This window comes from Kogia breviceps, chromosome 18 (genome assembly GCF_026419965.1).
Source record: "Kogia breviceps isolate mKogBre1 chromosome 18, mKogBre1 haplotype 1, whole genome shotgun sequence".
Taxonomy (NCBI): Eukaryota; Metazoa; Chordata; class Mammalia; order Artiodactyla; family Physeteridae; genus Kogia; species Kogia breviceps.
Window position 1 is genome coordinate 32,103,382 of NC_081327.1, and position 13,079 is coordinate 32,116,460.

Genomic DNA, 13,079 nt, shown 5'->3' on the forward strand with positions numbered 1-13,079 from the left:
GCGGTTTTTTAAAAAAATTAATTCTTAGAATTTTTTAAAAATAAAGTTATTTTTATTTTTGGCTGAGTTGAGTCTTCATTGCTGCTCACGGGCTTTCTCTAGTTGCGGCAAGTAGGGGCTAATCTTCTTCGTCCCGGTGCACGGACTTCTCCTTGTGGTGGCTTCTCCTGTTGTGGAGCACGGGCTGTAGGCACACAGGCTCACTAGCTGTGGCACGTGGGCTCAGTAGTTGTGGCTCTTAGGCTCTAGAGCGCAGTCTCAGTAGTTGTGGCACACAGTCTTAGTTGCTCCGTGGCATGTGGGATCTTCCCAGACTAGGGCTTGAACCCATGTCTCCTGTGTTGGCAGTCGGATTCTTAACCACTGCGCCACCAGGGAAGCCCTAGAACATTTTTTAAAAGACATAAAATAAGCTATGGTATTTCAAGTGTGGAAGAAATCCCAAATGTTGGAAACCAGTCACTCACTGAGCATTTACCTGGATATTACTCTGTGTTCAGGCCTGTGGTGGGTATTGTGGCTGACAGAAAAGGAGTTTGCAGCTAACTTCACAGTAACAACTAATGTCATCATTGTAATAACTAATAATTCCTAACATCAATTGAGCATTTATTTTGTGTCATGCATATAATAGAGTGCCTAAGCCTAAGCCTTTATTAAATCATTTAATCATCATGGCAATGCTGTGAACAGTCCAACCAGAATTTCCAGACAGAAAGAAAAATATGGATCTTATTACAGCAGAAAGTCAAAAATGTTTATAGAAAGCTGTTATTTTTGGATGATTTCTGAGGACTCTGTATAATTCAGGTCAGTGAACAATTTATCCCTTAAGGTCATTAAATTTTTCAAAATATCCTAGGGGGAAACACAATTACTGTACATTAGATTTTCATGTGCACCTGAGTCTATTGCAGGATTTTTAAATTCTGCTCTCTTGAACGCAGACAACACCAAATGCTGGTTAGGATGTGGAACAACAGGAACAGGAATTCATTGCTGGTGGGAATGCAAATTGTACAGTCACTTTGGAAGACAGCTTGGAGATTTATTACAAAACTAATTATACTCTTATAGGATTCAGCAATGCCACTCCTTGGTATTTACCCAAAGGAGTTGAAAACTTATGTCCATATCAACACCAATACACAGATGTTTATAGCGGATTTAGTCAAAATTGCCAAAACTTGTAAGTGACCAAGACATCCTTCAGTAGGTGAACAGCTAAATAAACTGGTACACCCAGACAGTGGAATATTATTCAGCACTAAAAAAGAAATGAGCTATCGAGCCATGAAAAGACATGGAGGAAACTTAAATGCATGTTACTAAGTGAGAGAAGCCAATACAAAAAGGCTACATACTGTATGATTTCTACTATATGACATTCTAGAAAAGGCATGGAGTCAATAAAAAGATCAGAGCTTTCCAGGGGTAGGGGGGTGGGGAACGATGAATAGTCAGAGCACAGAGGATTTTTAGGGCAGTGAAAACATTCTGTATGATACCATAATGATGGATACATGTCACTATACATTTGTCCAAACCCATAGAATATAAAACACTAATATAAACTCTAATATGAACTCTAATATAAACTATATATTATATATATAATATATATGAACTCTAATATATATATATGAACTCTATATATATTATATATATGAACTCTAATATAAACTAATATAAACTATGGACTTTGGGTGATTGTTATGTGTCAGTGTAGGCTCATTAATTGTAACAAATATACCACTCTAGTGGGAGATGTTGATGATGGGGGCCATGCATGTGTGGGGGCAGGAAATATATAGAAAATGTGTACCTTCCCCTCAATTTTACTGTGAACCTAAAACTGCTCTGAAAATAAGGTCTTAATTTAAAAACAACAACAACCTTAGAAATATCTTCAAGACCTTGAGGTAGACAAAGATTTCTTAAATAGGACACAAAATGTACTAACATAAAAGAAAATATTGATAAATTGAATGTCATTATAATTTTTAAAGTCTGTTAGTTAAAAGACAAGATTAAGAAAGTGAAAAGGCATACCACAATCTGGGAGGATGTATGTGCAATACATACACCAGACAAAAAAAAATCTTTTATCCAGAATATATAAAGAACTCCCACAAATTAATAAGAAAAAGACAGAAAACCCAATTGAAAAACAAAAGAAAATATTCAAATGACCAATAAGCATATGGAAAGATGCTCACCATATCTTGTCATAAGGAAAATGCAAATTTAAATCATGAGACACTGCTGCAGATCAACTAGAATGGCTAAAATTAAAAGGACTGACAATACCCACTGATAGGGAGGATGTGGAGCAACTGGAACATTCATACCTTTTTTAAAAAAAAATAACTTTATTTATTTTATTTATTTCTGGCTGTGTTGGGTCTTTGGTGCTGCGTGCGGGCTTCCTCTGGTTGCAGCGAGCAGGGGTTACTCTTCGTTGCAGTGTGTGGGCTTCTCATTGCAGTGGCTTCTCTTGTTGTGGAGCATGGGCTCTAGGCGCGCGGACTTCAGTAGTTGCGGCATGCGGGCTCAGTAGTTGTGGTGTGCAGGCTCAGTAGTTGTGGCGCACGGACTTAGTCGCTCCGCGGCATGTGGGATCTTCCCGGACCAGGGATCGAACCCGTGTCCCCTGCATTGGCAGGCGGATTCTTAACCACTGAGCCACTAGGGAAGTCCCTTTGGTATAGCTTTGAGAAAGGTACCAAGTCATATAACCATTGCCACATTTAGGATACAGAACAGCTCCATCACCCCAAAATTCCCTTATGCTATCCCTTTGTAGTCAAACACCCCACCCCGCAACCTTAACCCTTGACAACTACGGGTCTGTTCTCCAATCTCCACAGCTTTGCCTTTTCCTGAATGTCATATAAATAGAATCATCCAGCCTTTTGAGACTGGCTTCTTCACTTAGCACAATGCATTTGAGATGCACGTTATTTTAAAAGTTTGTAGAATATTCTGCAAAGAGTTGCTCATCCATTCCACCACCCAGACCATTCAGGCCAGGGATATTTACCAGCCCTCTGCATGGTTACTTTTGAGGGCATCCCCATAGCATTTCAAACATTAAAAGGCAGCCATTTTTCATATTTAAGATAACTTTTTTCCCCTGTAATTTTTTGGAATTCTCAGTTCACAGGATTGGAGAGACATTTACTTACATTTATTAAATTTTTATTTTGCAACTTTCTTATGTTAGAGCCAACACCCTTTTTTCAAGTCTCAAATATTCTGTAGGTCCCTGGAAAGCTCATAGACCTTGGACACCATGCCCCAAGTGCCTGACAGAGCCCCACAAGAATTCCATAGCTAAAGGCATCATGGTGCCAACCTACACCAGTGAGAGAAAGCAATAGACGACTACTTTCTCTGAATTACAACAATGCCCTTCCTAAAAAAAGGAAAAAAGAAAAAAAGCATATGGCACAGTAATTCTTTTTTTGAAAAGATTTTATCTCACAAACAGACTGTGTAAGAATGTATGTGCAAATTTGTTTATTGCAACAATACTGGTAAGCGCCTATCCATAAGAGGTTGCTTCAACTGTGGTACATTACAAAATGGAATGCTATACAGCCATGAAAAGGGGTGAGGTAGATCTATACATGATAACAGTAAAATTTTCCCAATTAAGTGAAAGCACAAGTTGCAGGAAAAAAATGTAAAATCTGACTACCTGTCAAATAAAAATCAATATAATTTTAAAATGTTAGTAAATGCATAGGAAATAGTCAAAAAATACATGCCAAATTTAACTGTGGTTTCCTCCAAGGGAGGAAAGAGTTTTTGGATATGTGGGTATGTGGTTAGGGTGAGGTTGTCATTATTTACTTTTATGTAACATTTGAATTTTTTGCCATGAACATATATATTACTTTGGTAGTCAAGAAAAGTCAATAAATATTACTTTAAACAATCCCAATACAAGCAGGACTACTGAAAGAGGTGAACTGATGTTCTGAATTTCCAAGCATATTGTGGATGAGCTTCAGACTGTTCTTGGGTTAGTGGGTTCCTTGTCTCCATCTCTCAAGGCCAAAACAACCTAAGCAAAAACTCCTCCTTCACCTTCTTCCTGCAACGGAGCACTCTCCTACCCAACAATTATCATCCACAAAACCCAAGTTTATCTTGGTTGAGAGGTTTCTGGAAAATAAGACTTTCCCACTGGTTGAGAAGGGAAGTTGGATAAAGCTAGCGTTTCAGTTCTGCACGGCATTTAAAGAACTCCCAAGCTGATAGACTGTGTATGTGCTCTGAAGAGACCCTCCCTGTCGGGGAAGGCCCTCGAACACCAGCGGGTCAACATGGTGATAACATGCTATGTAGATTAATACACACATATGAAGTACCACGTTCGTAAGAGTTTCAGGGACATGCTCATTAAAACAAGATATTGAGATGCTGTCTCAGACACGTGGGAGACCAAAAGACGTTTGCAGAGCCTTGAGTCAAAAAGGGCCCCATGAGAGAGACCGCCTGAGAATACGAGGCCGGTGATGGAGCTGGAAAGGACCAAGTCCATCCGTTCGGTGTCCTGTCAGCTGGTTGGGGGCCTGCGGGCCCCCACTCGCTGGTGTCTGGGGGCAGGCAAAGTCTTGAGCTCCCACACCTGAGGAATGGCTTGGATACAACAGGAGCTGGTCCAAGGGACACTGACGCCATGGTGGCCCTGAGGGACCTCTTTGCTTTCCCCCTATAATTGCTTCAAAAACTGAGTGTCCACACCTGGGTTCCCATAGTCACCTGTTCAGGACAAGCAGCAGAGAAGACAGGAGAAGGGATGTTGCGCAGACCGGTGGCTTTTGTGGAGAACTAGCGGGTGCCCTGTCTAGCTGCCCAGGTGTCGGGTCTGCCCGCCACTTCTGCTTTGCAGGCGGTGGGAGGATGCAGGCCTCAGCCAGACACAAGGCTGGGCAGCACCAGGTTGTTGCTTTCACCTCCCCGTGGCACAGCCGTCCCGGGAGAGGACGCCAGGGAATCTCATTTGTAAAACAGGTTTCGTTTTTCTCCCTTAACAGACACAGCTGGTGCTTCTGTTCCACCTTCTTTCACTTGTGAGTGGGCTGCTTCTCCTCCCATTCACCGGAGCTTCGGGATAATCTGAACCCCAGACCCAACCCCTTCCCCTGCCTCGGGGCAGCAGACTCAACCAGCCTCCAAGGTAAGATGCTTTTTTGGAAGGGGGCATGGCAGGGTGGTGGGCAGGATTGGGAGGTGGAATGGAACACGGTGATGGTGACGCGCAAAGGGAAAGCAAAGAATGGGCTAAGGCAGCTTCCTGAGTTCACTAGAGGTGACATTTACCTATCAGCTAAATGTTTGGTTGACTCACCTGCTTTGGAAGGGAGGGGTCCAGGGAGACGAACGCGTTCAAGGCGAGGCCGAGGCCTGGCTTTCCTGGCTCGCCAAGTCTGCTGGAATCACCTGCGGTTCCCCCATTGCCAGGACTGGTTCACATACCTCTTCAACTTTTCATCTCTGTCAAGAGCGTCCTGGAAATGGCCCTCCTCACCTCTGGGACTGGCCCTCTTCCCTCTGGCTAGAACCTGGCTCAAATGCTCTTCTCTCTCTCTGTCCTCTGTGGCCACAGGTCTCGTTTAATGGCCCCTTCCACACTGAAAACTCTCCATACATTTCTTTTAAAACCTTTTATTCAATAATATATACTTTTAAAATTATAATATGTAACCGCCCATCATGCCATATACGCCCCGTGCCCCCACTGGAGTCTGTGGTCAGCTAGTTAACATGGTCTGCTGGAAAAAACAGGCGGCCACGGGGAGGAGCCCGGGGCGCGGGGGAGCAACAGTTAACCAACAACCAGTTCGCATACCCTTCACATTTCCCATGCTTTCTGGGTCAGGAGGAAGTCAACAGGAAGCCAAAGGCGTGTGAACCTTTTACATTCAGAAGTGAGGTTTGATATACGGTGGTGGGCTGCCCTTCGGTTGGTCTAGTTCGTGCTCGCCAAACCTGCCACCGTTTTGTGTCTGCTCACGGAACGTGATCTCTCTACACACGTTAAGACGTTTGATTTGGTTCTTGTTCTGCTTATGGAAAAGTGGGAGGAACCGCAACAGACCTGGGGAGAGAGATGGGAGGAGGGGAAAGATGGCATTAATCATTCTGACCCGGAGTGAGGACAGGCCTCCACTGGCGTGTGGCTCCCTTCTCTTGGGGAGCACTGGGAATGCTATACAAGCCTGACTTTCCCATGGCGCTTTGTGGAAAACCAGGTAAGAACTGACTGGTTTCAGGTTTCAAATAGCACCCTTTTTCTTCCTCTTCTGATCACCACTTACAGAGGTAGTCTTGGTCCCAGCCTTACTGTGACCGAGTCCCTCCCCTTTTCTTGGGTTCAGGATGCTGATCTAGAAGCACCAAAGCCTCTTGTCTATTCTGTGTAAGCCAAGCTACAGGTTCAGCAGCCCAGCTCCAGATACCCATCAGACCTGAACCAACTTACTTATGTCTTGGGACCAAGAATCAGATGACTGTATTTACAGAGGGAAAAGGCCCAGTTCACTAATAAAGAGCAAAAACGGAGCTCAAATATTTTTAACTCCCCCCTGGAAGGAGCTGTCTGGCATGGCCTGAAAACCTCGTTCCTCCTTCCATTTCCAGCACAGCTGAGTGGGTTGTGAGATTCCAGCAGAACTCTAGAAGCAGCTCGGAATGGTGCCACCGCAGGGTACCGACAGAAAGGACAATGTAACTGGGAAGCTGTCACACAGAAACATTTCATGACCCAAACTTTCTTTGGGTACAGGAAGGGTTCTACTGCTTAGTATTTGAGAAAGGCTGCATGGTACGTAAGGTTAAGAAATGACTCTTCAGCAGATGATTTTCAAGCATCCCATTCCACAGAGGGATCAGTGAGAAGCAAGCGCACTGATGAAAGACTCCACCATCTGCCAAACAATGGCGTGTGCCCGCTTGTGTTGCAAGAAATGGGGCTGGGGAGAGGTTTTCATAAATGCAGAACACTCTGCCACAAGGTAAAGATGTGCAATGAAATGGTCAATCCTAAGCAGGACTGACAGGTTCTGAGTGGTACAAAATTCAGAAGCAAGTACGAAGAAACAATCCCCACACCACCCTAGTCCCACCACTTCTGCTCAAGTAAAGTCTTCACACCAAGGTGATTAACTGCAACCACCCACCCACACACTTCACAGTTCAAGGTTTATTCCTCCTCTCCCCCAAGAGACAGGAAATACAAGCTTAAGGTCCTCATAGCAGTGGCTTGTCTCCCACTTGGGAAGGCTGGTGATTCTCAACATGCTGGTGATTATCAACATTTTTATTTATGAAAACAGGATTTAACATGGCATTTTTCTTTCCTCTAAAGGGCAGCAGCACATAAATCATACATCAGTCATCCAGTGATACAAAGAGGGGGTCAATTGTGTCTGAAGTAGTCATTAGTAAAGGATCACAACCCAGGCAGTGTTGCTTTTCTGCAAACAGAAGAAAATAGTCGGCTCCATGGTTCTTGAAGATTTATCCAAGCTTTCCACTGGGTGTCAAGATTTCTGTCCCAACCTCTTAGTCACCATTTACAGCAAGAAAAGCCAGCAAGTGAAAAACTGTTAATTTATTGATTCAATGAATTTCTTTTTAAAAAAAACAATCCCCAATACATGCAGTTCAGGATTAAGTATCACATTTGTAGCACATTGTTGATTCTCTACACAAAAGTATGCATCACCTGTATAATCCCATAACATCACTTCCCCCTGCCTCTACAATACCTGGTTGGGGTCATTTTCACTGACACATCCACGTAGCTCCAAAGCATATGTTATTACTGGTTTTCTTAAGCCAGATGTTTCCTCGCCACCTCCCCTCCCCCTCATCCCCACCCTGGGGTTAGTTTTAATGGCAAGATGTCACCCAGTCTTAGATTTATTAAGCTCACTGACAAACTTTGGCTTCTTGTGTGCTCATATGGACCCGACTTTTGCTTTCGGGTTTATATCTCAATGGCCTTGACTCTGATCAGTTACTACCCACTCCTGTTAATTTATAGGAGGGAAGATTGCTTTTTCCTGTGAGTGCTCATGCAGTAACACAGGTTCCTAAACGAATCATTAATCTGAACTGGCATTAAAGGAGACTGTCAACGGGGCTCTCTCAGATCCATTTCAATGCATATATAAAAATTCTTCCAATTGTTTGTGTCCCAAAATAATTTTGCTTCCATCCTCATCAAAGCAGCACCTGGGAGAAGCTAAGTCATTTCCCTGAGTAGACGCAGACTGAGACCCATGGCCACGGGCTGGCTCTCTCTGGGACTCAGCATCTGCCTCAAGAGCACCACCTTGCAGTCCCACTGGAACCAATCCTGGGGGCGTTCCAGAACTCAGGGCACGTTCCAGAACTTGAACTTTGTGCTCCCTTGCTTTCTTCCCTCAAGAAGTCATGTTCCCCCACCTCAAGATCTACCTTCCAACTGTTTTTACTGATTCCCTTTCTTCTTTTAACAGCCCCCTCTCCTGTCCTCTCTCCCTGCCCCCAAGAATTATATATGCTCTTCCATCTCCTCTAATCAATCAGTTGGAGAGCACCTGCCTTCTCTGCAAGGGAATACATATGCTTTGAGCCTCGTGAGTACCAACGTGCTGGAGAATGCCTGTGAGGAGACCCAGCAGAGTGACCGATGTTCACGTGCCTCACAGAACTGGCTCTGGCACTCCTCTAAGTGGTAAGATGACCCGGGAATGCTTGCTCTGCGTTATACACTCATTGGCTTCTCCCACCTGGTCACTTACCACGGGGCTAGGACAGGACAGGGGCAGGCCAGATGATAGGATCACGGAGAGAGTGAACTGCAAGCAAACCTGATGAAAATATTTGCACTTCATCAGTTCTGCTCTTGCCATGGGATTTCTCAGCTGAAGCAAAACCTGGCAGTTATGCTCACCTGTGGCCAATAACCTCTGATACACCGATCTGTATTTGGCACGGGAACCTTCTGTTCTCACCATACTGGGTCTATGTTCTTGAACACAGGCAGTACCTGAGATGACAGTGTAACACTACCCTGTTCCCCACATTTTTTTGCTTTTCTTTAGGAAATAATAGGTCCTTATCATAGGCACTTTTAACCTGTTACAAGGTAATGAAGCAAACAAAATGTCTAATGAAAATTACTGAGATGAATTTAAGAAATAATATGCTAACCGAAAAGGATATTGAGTGGGTAAATCTACCACAGCTTTGTCTAAATATAAGATTAGACTCACTCACACACGCACGCTCTCATCCCTCTTTTGGAACTCTCCAAGACTGCCTCCTAACCCAGGTAAATACTCTAAAATCTCAGGGGAGCTAGGTCCATCTGGACACAAAATGGTTTTGGAGATAGGTAAAAGAGGAAAGGTCTGGACGAGACTCAGTTCAGTTTGGGAAAGTACCACCCACAGTCAGTCAGCCAGAAGTTGGGTGTCAAGACCAGACTCAGAAAGGAGTGAGCATTTTAAACTCAGTTATGCTATATGTCTAAGGCATGAAGAGAGGTAAAAAGTATAGGTGGTGGAAAAGTAAACTGTATGCATAAAATGGAAGAATTACTCCTTTGCCAAGCTGCAGTCACAGAACCCAAGGACAGGCAGGTGAGCTGTGTTTGTACCTACTATACATCATGACCAGAGGAGAGACAGAGTCAGTCACCTGACTCTTCTCCAGCTGCTTTTACTGCCTCTGGGGGGACCCAAGAGAAAGAAATGGGGTTACTACTACACCAAGACCCTCCAGTAGGCTTCCTCTGCCTGGTCCAGACCGGCAATTTAAAAAAAAAAAAAAAAAGGGTGGGGGGAGGGAATGGGTGACAAAGGAGAAGATGGGTGGGGCAGGAAAGACACACAGTGGCACATCTCCCTGATAAATAATAACCAACAGTTCAGTGTTGCCTAGAAGGGCACATTAGAAGGCTTTTGATAATCCAAAACACTGAGTTTTGCTGCCTGACAAATCAATATAGGTTCACCCAAGAGTTCCTGTCTTGTTTTTGATTTTCAGGTAGAACAAATGTATACAATAATATACAGAATGTGCAATGAAGGCAGGTAGCATTGGTATGAGAACCTTAACTGAATGCATTTCCTGGCTTTGGGATCTTGTTTTATTTGAAGTTCCCACTGACCAAACGACAAAAATAGAATCTACATTTAGAGATAGGACCTGCTACCAATACCAATACGATTTTATTGGGATATGGAATGTAAACAGATATTTTCAAACAACCTAACCTTATAAAAATGTATGGCATTATTAAATAGTAATAAAGAAATCCTAAAGTGTGATGTGGTGGTAGACACCTAGAGCTCCAGCCTCGTGTGAGAGGTCCCCACAGCTGTAGCACGGCCCTGCAGCTGGGGTCAGGGGACTGCTTGCAAACCATGTTGATGACAAGTCCCCAGAGTGACATCAGCTCTATTTTTTTTTTATTTTCTTAAAACAAAATATAGCTTCCTTTGCTAACGTAAAGGCTAGCACAATGGATCCCAAGCTTTGATACTTGCCCCAGCAGCTCCACTCCTTTCCCCAAGTCCCTTGTATGCTACTCTCTCCGGTCGCTTGGGTTATCGGTGGGTGGCCCTGCCCACACAACTCCAGTCCCTGCAAGTGAGAAAGACTTATCTCTGCCAACACATTCATGTATTACCTATCAGAGCTTAAAAACGCAGGTTACCCTGATTACAGAGGGAAACTGTTTCTCATGGGGATAAAAAGGGGTAAAGCATGGGAGGGGAGTACTTGTTTTTTTCCCACCCAATCTGTCTTTCCTGAATAAATTCTAATAAGGATGCTTTTTTTCTCCCTCCCTGACCTCCCTGAAGACTGACTTTCCAGCTTTAGTTATGGTTGTGAACAAAAAGTCTTTGTCTCAGAGACGTGCATTAAAATAGGTGCACACACAGGGATGTGCTGGGAAATGAAGTTTTCCTTAAGAGGCTGGAAAAAAAAGCTACATAAAAAAATAGCAACAAGATTTTATGGTTAGGCAAATCAACAAAGGTTACACTGAGCTCCAAGTTATGCACTTAGCATCCAACTTTTTATGAGACAGATGGACCTGTCCATGGCATCAGAAGGTTTAAAGTGATGCCTCCTGACATCAGAGGGGACTCCTGTGAGAGTGACTGCAGTTTGCTCCCAAACGAATACACTTAGAAGAAAACTGCAGGGATGAGGTACATTTCCCAGAGAGCTCATGTCATTTAAAAAAAAAAAAACAAAAAAACATAAAACATGAATTTGTAAAAGAGCTTAGAAAAAAAAATACTGTCACTGTTTTAGTATCTCCTTTTCGTGAATGAGGCTGGTGTGTCACTATAGACTGCTGACATTTTGCTAAAACTTGAGCCTGAATCTCACCAAAGGAAACCCAGACCACAGTGGAATAGATAGGAAGTCAGATATTCAGAGCTTGTTGACTTGAACAGGTTAATTCAACAGTGGTCTCCTGTTAAATAAAGGTAATGTACAACAACTCCGAGTCTCTCATCTCCCATGCATTCCAAAGGGAAAGTCCCCTCAGATACCCAACTATGTGCATCGTCAGGCTGCCAAACAGCAGTTCCCTGTAGACTAGTGCTGGGGAGTTTCTTTCTTTATGACAGACTTTTAGGTCTTTACTCTTCTTTGCGTTTAGAAGGAATGGCTAGAATTTCTTTTTATCACACTGTAGTTTTCCTTCAAGGTTTGTGTTTGGTTGGTTGGTTTTATTGGCAAGCATCAATGCCGCATTACCCGTCGCTTTCCAGTCTTCATCGGGCCGCCGTGAGACCACTGGAAAGTACAGCATTATCTGCACAAGGCTGGGACTGCTCCTTCACCACGGGGTCTGCAAGAAAACAGGAGGACAGTCAGCAGAGGCAGGGCTGGCCAGTGCCAGGGGAGAACACCATAACAGACCCAACCTTCTTCCACAGTGAGACAGAGACACAGGCTACCGGGAAGTCAGGGTCAGGAGGGCAACAGAAATTATAGACACTGAGAAATGATCAGGGGGAAATGCTCTCACAATCAACTCGTATACCTCTTCAGAGTACAAGTTCAACTGCTAAGACTCAGGGAAAAGAGAGGCACAGAAACACCCATTTCCCACTGTTCAAAATTTCTACTGATTTTCTTATGTGTTGTTTTTCCTTGAATACTAACATCATATCCAACTCCCATTTCTTCAAAGTATGTGTGATAGCTAATAAACACTTCGGAGGAAAGGGTGAATAAAAAGAACTATTAGAAGAACTATCGATTTTAAGCAACAGTATAAAAATTTTTTATAGAAGTATAATATGTATTCAGAAAAGTAGACAGATCATGATTTGCATAATATAAACATCAGTGTTCTTTTTTTTTTTTTTTTTGCGGTACGCGGGCCTCTCACTGTTGTGGCTTCTCCCTTGTGGAGCACAGGCCCCGGACGCGCAGGCTCAGCGGCCATGGCTCACGGGCCCAGCCGCTCCGCGGCACGTGGGTCCTCCCTCCCAGACCGGGACACGAACCCGTGTCCCCTGCATCGGCAGGCAGACTCTCAACCACTGTGCCACCTGGGTAGCCCCATCAGTGTTCTTAATTCAGTCAAACTCAGAGTGTAAAAATAGCTTTCTGTGACAGATAGACATCCATTTACACTTGTCTGAGGTCTGGAAGAATGAAGGGTAACACCTTTAAAATCTGCTGTCTACTAATGCTTATGAGTTACCAGGCTCAAGACCACAGAGCAATGTATTCTTCAGGCAAGATTTAGTTAATCTCCAGAGAGGAAAAAAAGGAGAAGGAAAGAGCGTATTGGTCAAGCAAGAGATAGGCTGAAAGTTCTCATCTCACTTCAGACAGAAAATTGAGACAGATCACTTAACCTCCCTCACTCTCAGTCTCCTCTGTGACTGGACTAAATGACCTCACACTGCCTATAATGAGAGGAAAGTCTGGGACATACTTTATCAGTGGGGAGAACCATATATGCATGCAGACCGATAAGCAAGCACATAGACTGAATAGACACACATACTTTAGAGTGAGACCTAAGAAGTCTG

The 13,079-nt window shown here is 43.7% G+C and overlaps 1 protein-coding gene across 2 annotated transcripts in view; it reads right to left on the minus strand.

Annotated features, from left to right (window-relative positions):
- Nucleotides 1–5,663: 5,663 nt before the first annotated feature.
- Nucleotides 5,664–13,079, minus strand: part of CSNK2A2 (casein kinase 2 alpha 2) — a 39,368-nt gene continuing 31,952 nt past the window's right edge. For both annotated transcript variants that reach the window (XM_067018545.1, XM_059045435.2), the window contains 2 exons: nt 11,788–11,881; nt 5,664–6,112 (listed from right to left, as the gene is read on the minus strand). In XM_067018545.1, the coding sequence (XP_066874646.1) occupies nt 11,805–11,881 (77 nt within the window). In that variant the 3' untranslated portion in view covers nt 5,664–6,112; nt 11,788–11,804. The remainder of the gene's footprint in view (nt 6,113–11,787; nt 11,882–13,079) is intronic.